Below are 8,719 nucleotides of genomic sequence, written 5' to 3'. Positions count from 1 at the left end.
TAAGAAACAAAAATAATAGCGTAACAATTTAAAACTTTAAAAAAATAAAAATTTAGATTGCAACTAAACAAATTATAAATAGTTAACAAATGCTTAACTTTCTTATTAGAAGCAAATCATACATTCTTATTTAGTACTCAAGAAAAAAAATTTAAGTATTTTTGAAAGAACTTGAGGTTTTCATCAAAAAGCCAGGTTTTTGATGAAAAACATGGGTGGGCAGGGATTTTTCAAACCCAGTTTATTACAGTTCTGTTTAATTTTTAGTACAATCATGAATTTTACAAAAATGTCAGTTTTCAATAAATTTAGTTACTTATTACACATTGAAATATTATAAAAATTAATTAAATTCTTAAGATTTTAGGAAATAGTTTGGATTCTAGTTCAAAAAATATTTCTGATGCTTCTTTTCTTAGGGTTTTACTTAATTCCTATAAGCAGATGACCAGTAGAACTGAATTTCTTGAATTCTGTCAGTTTTGAAGGTTAGTGTGGGTCTTCCACTTAAGTACCTTAAAACTGCCCTCTACCTACCTTAAAAAAGTATTATGAAAGAACCAATATATTAATAAAAGGGCATGCTTTCTTTTCCTTGCTTGTAACCCCCCTCAAACACATTTATTTTTGTCTCTCTAAAATGATGCATGCCCCCATGCATGGTCTAATTCTAGGTGATAAAAGAATATTTTGTTTTAAAAAATTGAACTAAACAATTGTTTTGATCAACTCTAGTGATGCTGAAAAATTAAGGACTTTTAAAAACCTTGTACCAAAATTAAGTACTTTTAAGGGCCCTTATATTTCAAAATAAAAATTAAGCAGTTTTTAAGGACTTTTAAAGATTGTGGGAACAATGGACTTTTGTTATGAAGTTGAACTACCTCAAATATAGTTTGTCTAAGCTAAAAACTCCTCCCGCTACTAAGTCTGGCGCTATGGAAAAAAGAATGGCGCATTTCAGGTGGGGTAGCTTCACTCTAAGACTAACACAATAGACCGTCCCATTCTCTCGCCGACCCGAGCCAAAACCACTCCAAAATAATAGCAACCCCGGAAACCTACCTCGTTACGATAGTCATCGCCACAGGTCCAGGCGAATGTCTGGGGAATTATTATTTCAGACAAACTATAGAGGGTATGGAGTGACACTTAGAATGAAAAAACATCAAAAGCTTCCTTCTCTTAAATTAGTTTTCTTATTTTTCTAGCAGCAGACAGACCGTGACAGGGAGAGTTCTTTTCATAGACACCTTATAGATGTTATAAAATATGTAAAAATAAATTAACAATTATTATTATTTTTTGTGTGATAGCTGAGACCGAGATTTATATTTTACTTCACAAAATTAACACGAGCATTGATAAACAAGATGGATGGTACAAGTCCAGTTGATGAGCTTAAAAAAGAGACAAAGAGGAAAGAAAAGACACATAATTTAGTGATGCTGTTTACTGACTTTACGAATAACTTAACTAGTGATTATAGAGTGCTTCAGTAGAAGAAATAAAAAAACAATTACTTTTAAATCAAAACAGCCCCTTTTGGAATATATACAATGAAAGAAGTGAAATTACTTGCAGTGATGGCTTTTGAACAAATATGAGAGAACAGATGTAATGAAAAGTCTGACATTACTGTACATCCATCTGTCATAAATCCTCCGCCTGTACAAAATGAAAAACAGAACATAAAAATGTACATTTTCTTTTTTATACATGTTGCCTTCCCTGCCATTTATTCAAAAACAGATCATCTTTTTTTTTTCCTTACACCAAATACTTATTAAGCTCAATTTTTTTTAGGTAAAGCAACAAATAACACAACATTTCTTCTCTCATATATATATATATATGGAATTACGCACATTTTTTACAATGATTGAGTATTTATATTGTATTTATTTCATTGGGCCAGGCTAACCAAATACAATTCTCATAATTTCACTTTGAAAACAATCATCCGAAAAGTTATGAAGTCCATATCACTAACAGAACTACAAGATTAATGGCTTTTTTGCTTCATCAAAAATTTACAATCACTAAAACATTTATACATTAACAAAATTTACAGCCAAATGGCCCCAAGAATAATGAGATGGTTTTTTATTATTATTTATTTATATTTTTATAGAAGTGGATTGGGAACAAAGAAGGCAACAAATGAATTATTTTACAATATGGAAGGGACGACATGGCAGTATGAATGAATACAGAGTTTCTGTACAGAGAATGGATCTAATTTATATAACAAAGATAAGAATAATAAAACACAACTTATCTTGGAGCAAAATGCCCCAGACAGGCTTTGTACATTTTTTTAAACACATTTCATCAACATCAGTTCAATCCTAACAACTTTGTTAATTAATGACACTCCATAACAGAATCATTCACACTCTCACATACATACATACAGACACACAGCATTAATTACACTTTTTTTTTCCATTCTGCTATATAACAAATAATAGATAACTAGTAAAATTTAACAAGACTTTTCAAATTGTACGTTCTTCTGCACACTTTGGTAACAGAAAGGAATCACATTATTATTTTTACATCAATTAAGAAATTTTGATAGATAACATTAATTATAAATATGATACATAAAATCCGCTCTGAATATTCTGGTGATCCTTGCAATAATTACAAACTTATATCTTCAGGCAACCAATGTTATCAACAACAACAATACACCACAATATGTTAGCCCTCGATGGGCATCATACCAAGCATTGGACTCGGGGCTCTGAGTACCAGATGCAGGAGTTATTGATAACTCTGCTAAAGGCAGTTGTCAGTTTATTTGGGAACAGTTTATACCATCTTAATTCATCAATAAAAGAGTCACACAGTTGCAATAACAATTACTAAGTGACTTATGTCCGCAATTATCTCATGTAAATCTGGTGCAACAGTATGTAGCCTTTCGTTCGTAAAATCACAAGCAGGAAAAAAGTGAATCACATACGCTGGCTGAAAAGAAGAGAAAAAAAAGATTTAACTGACGAAACATCATCTACAAAATATGCATAAGTAAGCTTATAAAAATATGAAAGCTAATAAATAGACATATTTAAATAACAGTAAAAATTCTGGTTATTGAAAGAAAAGAAATCTTACTTAAATGTAGCATTAAATGAAAAATCATTAAAACTTTTTTTCCCTACTTTTTATATATAAGCATAGAATTTTATCCACGTAAAATTTTTTCCTTATTTTATTAGATCTTTACATAATCATTAATTGAAGATTAACTCAATGATTCACATTGCTTTGTTATAATACTTACTTATACGAAATACTCAATGCATTAATTAACATTTCCTAACTAGCTTTAAAAAAAAAAAACATTTTTACATAAATGCGGCATCTCCACAATGTTTAGGAATTACTGGTTTGATTAACAGATTTTAATACTTGTTAGAGTTAAAAGTTTCAAAACCTTGTTTTACACTATATGAACTTCAAACACTTAGATAAAAATACTACAGATAAAAAAAAATTATTTTCAAGATAGAAAAACTTTGCACACGGGAGTATGTATGCAATAAGGTGGCAATGTTAATTCCTAGATAAAAAAAATATGTAGGATATTCTGTATAATTATAAATGAAATTATAAAAGCCTATTAATTAAACATAAAATTTACTTATCATTTGCATAAATAGTAATAATTATTATTTTTTATTTGCATCACTTAAATTACAACTAGGGCAAGCAATCACCAATCTTTTTAACCCCAAGGACCATCAAGAAGAGATATTTAGTCTTTCAGACTACTACCCTATTTAAAAACATTAAAGATGCAAATTATCAATAAACTAGTTCGAAAAATCCTGAAATATAAAAACTTGCATCTTTATGAAATTTAAAGAAGAAAAAATGCACTACAACTAAAATAACATTGTTAAATAAGGTATTCATTAAACACTTAATCTAAGTATAACAGTTATCAATATAAATTTTTGAAACAGATTATATATATATTTTTTAAATTTAAATTTCATCTAATTATTTTTTAATAAAACTAAAACACAGTTAGATAAAGTGAGCTAAGTTTAGAAAAATCTACTTAGAACTAATAATGAACTACAGGAAAAGAGCTTAATAGTCAACCACATATTTTTCATTTGCAATTAGAATTCGTTTAAAATAAGTAATTCTTCCCTACTTGCCGAGATCCAGGATTAGCCACATTTACGATGCCTGCTGATTTTTTTCTAAGAAGATATTGAATAAAGCCTGTTGATAAGTTCTTTGACTGATTTAATACATCTGGTTGAGCTTTCCCACAAGGTAATGCCAGAAGTACGCAATGTCCATCAGCAGCCTAAGTAAAAGAATAAATAAAAAATATTCACTTAATTGTACAGGGTGCGCAGCCAGACTTTTCAACAAAAAATAAGCACCTTTTAAGCACACAAAAAATATTTTTAATCACTTTCCCAAAAAAAATAATTCATAATTAGGATCCATGCAGTAAAAAAAAAAATTCTATTTTTTAAAGTTATTAATTTATTTACATAAAATCAATAAAATTCAAAAACATTTTCAAAAACTTTTCATAATCCTGGTAAAATAATAAATAATAAAGATAGGAAATCAAGCACTTTTAACAAATCCTGAATAAAAAATAAAAAAAGCTCCTTTAAGGGCTATTAAAAAATTTAAATAAAAAATAAGCACCTTTAAGCACTTTATTAAAAACGCTACACATCCTGTTGAAAATAACATAGCATTAACCTGCCTTTATACAAATTTCCATCCATAATATTAGAAGGACTGTTTGCATCACTTCCATCAATTTTGCATTCATGCAAGTTAGTAAGATGTTCATGTTAGGAAGAAGAAAAAAAACAGAAAAGAAAAGCCAGAGAAGGAGAATAAATACGAGTAAGTACAATTTTAATAATAACATGTAAAAATTAACATGTAAACTTAGGTTAACACATTTTGATCAATTAAATGATGTCTGATTTCCAGAATAGATTTTAAACTGAAGTTATATAACAGACAAAATTTCTTAAAACATGTATTATACATGAACGGAAAAAAGGAAATACTTGTCTAATAATCAAACACTCTTTGAATCTTTAGTATCTCAGTAGTACGAATATTGCTCCATAATTTTTTTGATTATGAAGAAATTGCAAAAACTATAACTTGAAAGGTATTTTTAAGACAGAAAAATAAGATTAGATATCATTAAAATTCATAGCACACACAAACCAAAGCTAACAATAAACTGCAACAATATGTCTATCAAAGCAAGCATTGATATGACATTAAAAATTACACTTTCTTTTATTCAATTGGATACTAGAAAGAGATATTATGTATGGGGGTTGAACCTCATTGGCAGCTTAATCATAACATATGTTTACAGATTCAACAGCCAATCAAGTTTGGCAATCACCAACATTGCTTGCAGGTACCCAATTAAACCAGAGGAGAAAATTGATTCAGTGGGACAATAAACTAAGCCCAATAGCTGTAATGTTAACACATATCTTGTTTTTTCCACAAGCATCTCATTTCAGCAGTCATCTTCTCAAGTTGCAGGAAGGAATCCAATTGCAATTAGAAACAAAAAAAGGGGAATTTCTGATTATGGTGGAATTTGAGAGAATTTTAGCTGCAGAAAGACTCTTCCATTAAAAAAAATTTATCTAATTCCTTAAACAAACCTAAACAATACATGAAAAAAAGGTTACTTGCAATTTATGCATTTTTCTAAAATAAATTACAATTGTAACTAAAAAAATTTTAAATGTTAAATTTTACACAATTAATATTTTTTCATGTGCTGATTACACATGAAAAAAAGTTATTTTCTTCAATTTGCTTAAGCAATAATTTTAAAAAAATAACTAATAAAAATAACAGTACTTAAAGATGAAATGTGAGCTTGTATGAATGCTCCATAATACAATGCATAAATAGATTGTAAAAGAACTTGTAGTGAATTACTGAATTACCTTAAAGGGATGAATTTAATAAAAAGAACAAAAAAAGCTGGAAATAGAAATCCAAAATGTTACGTGCAGAGCATCATAATCAATTGAAAAAAATATATGAAACAGAACAAGTAGGAAGCATCATATATCCATAGAATAACATTAATGATTTTTAAAAAATTCCTACGTCGATTTTTTCTTAAAAATTGTGTGAATATGAACCTCATTGTGAGACTTAAGATCCCATGAATACAGATACAATGTGCAATTTTTAATTCCTGTAAATATGATTCTTATTGTGAAATTTTAAGTCCCAAGAATATAAATCACTATGTGATTTTTAATCATGTGAATTTAATTTTGAATCACATTTGCATAGGTAGTAAAAAGCGTAATTTTTTTTCCTCCCTTTCTGCCTTTCAAACCTCCTTTGAAAACAGGAATTTGTCTTTATATTTAATAGAGAAAAAATGCAAAATTCTGCTAACCAGTGGAAAAACTTTACATATATGCGCGTTATGGGAAATGTGATAGGACATACCTGCAATTTCTTGTCAACACCTTCCAGCTGTTGTTGATCTAATCTCATACGTTGGGCAACTCTTACAGGAGTTGTTTCATTACCCACCTTGGGAGGGAGAGAAGCGGTCGCAAGTCCCATATTTCCTGACACAAAATGCATTTGGACAGCTGCTTGACCATTTTTTAGACACAGTAGCCCTTGCCACATAACAGGATAGCGCTGCATAAAAATGAATTATAATATCAGTTTTGAATAGTGTATCACTAACATCTGGCTCTGAATAATTCATTCTCACATAAAAGGGAAGTGTTACAAGATATAATTCTCTCACTATACACCAAAAAACGAAGTTTTTTTCTCTTTATTCTGTCTTTAAGTAAATTAGGTTTTGTAGCCAAAATTTTCTGTCTTTAAGTAAATTAGGTTTTGTAGCCAAATTCTTCAATAAAAAATAAGTATTTTTTAAGAATAAATATTCTCAAAAAATATTTCTAAGCCCTTTTATATATATATATATAAATATATATATACAGTAGGGAACCGATCATCCGGAACGATCGGGACCATCGCTATTCCGGATAACTGATTTTTCTGGTTTTCTAAATCGCTACAAAAAACCGTTTTTTTTTTTATTGTTAAACCCAACTAAAAAAAAACAATTTTTGAAAATAATCTTAAAAAGAGGAAAAAACGATGAAGTAATACACTAATGATTATTTCCAAAATAATGGTAAGGTAAACATCTTTTAAAAAAGAAAGAAAAATCCTAAAATCTTAAGAGGAAAAAAAAAACATTTTAAAAAAAAAAATGGCGGGAAAATTTATCGAATTTCGTTCTGGTTAACGGGTTCTGTACTGTATATATAATTTGGATATATACACTGATAAAAAAATTTTCTTCCTATTGTTGAAAGTTCCTTCATCAACTAAATGCAAAAACATTTTCAAAGACTTTTCATGACTTTAATAAAATATGTAGAATATAAAATCTGTTATTATTAGCCACCATAATAAAAATTTATGCAGAATTTTAAATATCTTTCATATTGAGACACTCATTCCATTTTTAAAATTGTTACTTTATTTAATTATGTAAAAAAATTTATTTAAAATTATAATTAGTTAAACTATAATTTAAAAATTTTATTGGGTGCTTTTTTAGATTTAAATAAAAGTTATTTATTAAAGTATATTCAACAAAAAAGTAGCAAGATTAGTATTGATCATACAAAAAGATATGAAAGGAATTAGGCAAATTAAGAAAACTTTAATGAATTCATATTACACATGTAAATTAGTAAATTGCCCCTTTCAATTTTTATTAAAATTTGTAACTTCTTTCTTTAATGAAACGATTAAAAATTCTAATAATTTTGAAATGCAAAAAAGAATGAGTATTGAAGCTAAATATTATTATCAGAAGTAAATTATTAGATGGTTCCTACATTTATAATATTAACAGCTCAGAGACTATAGAATTTTTTATTTCAATTGTTTTTAAATCAATTCATTTGTTTTTTCTCAATTCTAATAATTTTGAAATGCAAAAAAGAATGAGTATTGAAGCTTAATATTATTATCAGAAGTAAATTATTAGATGGTTCCGACATTTATAATATTAACAGCTCAGAGACTATTGAATTTTTTATTTCAATTGTTTTTAAATCAATTCATTTGTTTTTTCTCAATTCTAATAATTTTGAAATGTAAAAAAGAATGAGTATTGAAGCTTAATATTATTATCAGAAGTAAATTATTAGATGGTTCCTACATTTATAATATTAACAGCTCAGATACTATTGAATTTTTTATTTCAGTTGTTTTTAAATCAATTCATTTGTTTTTTCTCAATTCTAATAATTTTGAAATGCAAAAAAGAATGAGTATTGAAGCTTAATATTATTATCAGAAGTAAATTATTAGATGGTTCCTACATTTATAATATTAACAGCTCAGAGACTATTGAATTTTTTATTTCAATTGTTTTTAAATCAATTCATTTGTTTTTTCTCAATTTTTTAATAGTTAATTAAGAGATGAATTAAACTTTTTTGGGCATGGTATGAATAGCATAAGATTTTTGACTGCATTTGCTAAATGTTAAAATAGTGAAAAGCCCTTCACTTTTTACTTTTTATAAATCTTCCCTCCAAATATTGAGTTTTTTCACAAAAAAATTTAAACGAACTGAAAATCTTAAAAAAAAAAATAATATAATAGGTTAAAAAAATAA

General features: G+C 27.5%; 1 protein-coding gene across 1 annotated transcript; it reads right to left on the bottom strand.

Annotated features, from left to right (window-relative positions):
• Positions 1–1,438: 1,438 nt before the first annotated feature.
• LOC139426034 (msx2-interacting protein-like) lies at positions 1,439–6,705 on the bottom strand (the record flags this gene model as incomplete). The annotated part of the gene is given in 3 exon segments (XM_071183471.1): positions 1,439–2,979; positions 4,178–4,336; positions 6,505–6,705. Coding segments are annotated over 3 exon segments (489 nt in total), but the record flags the coding sequence as incomplete, so codon positions are not given.
• Between the last annotated feature and the right edge of the window lie 2,014 nt (positions 6,706–8,719).

This window comes from Parasteatoda tepidariorum, chromosome 1, assembly GCF_043381705.1.
Source record: "Parasteatoda tepidariorum isolate YZ-2023 chromosome 1, CAS_Ptep_4.0, whole genome shotgun sequence".
NCBI lineage: Eukaryota > Metazoa > Arthropoda > Arachnida > Araneae > Theridiidae > Parasteatoda > Parasteatoda tepidariorum.
This window is presented reverse-complemented; position numbering and strand designations above follow the sequence as displayed.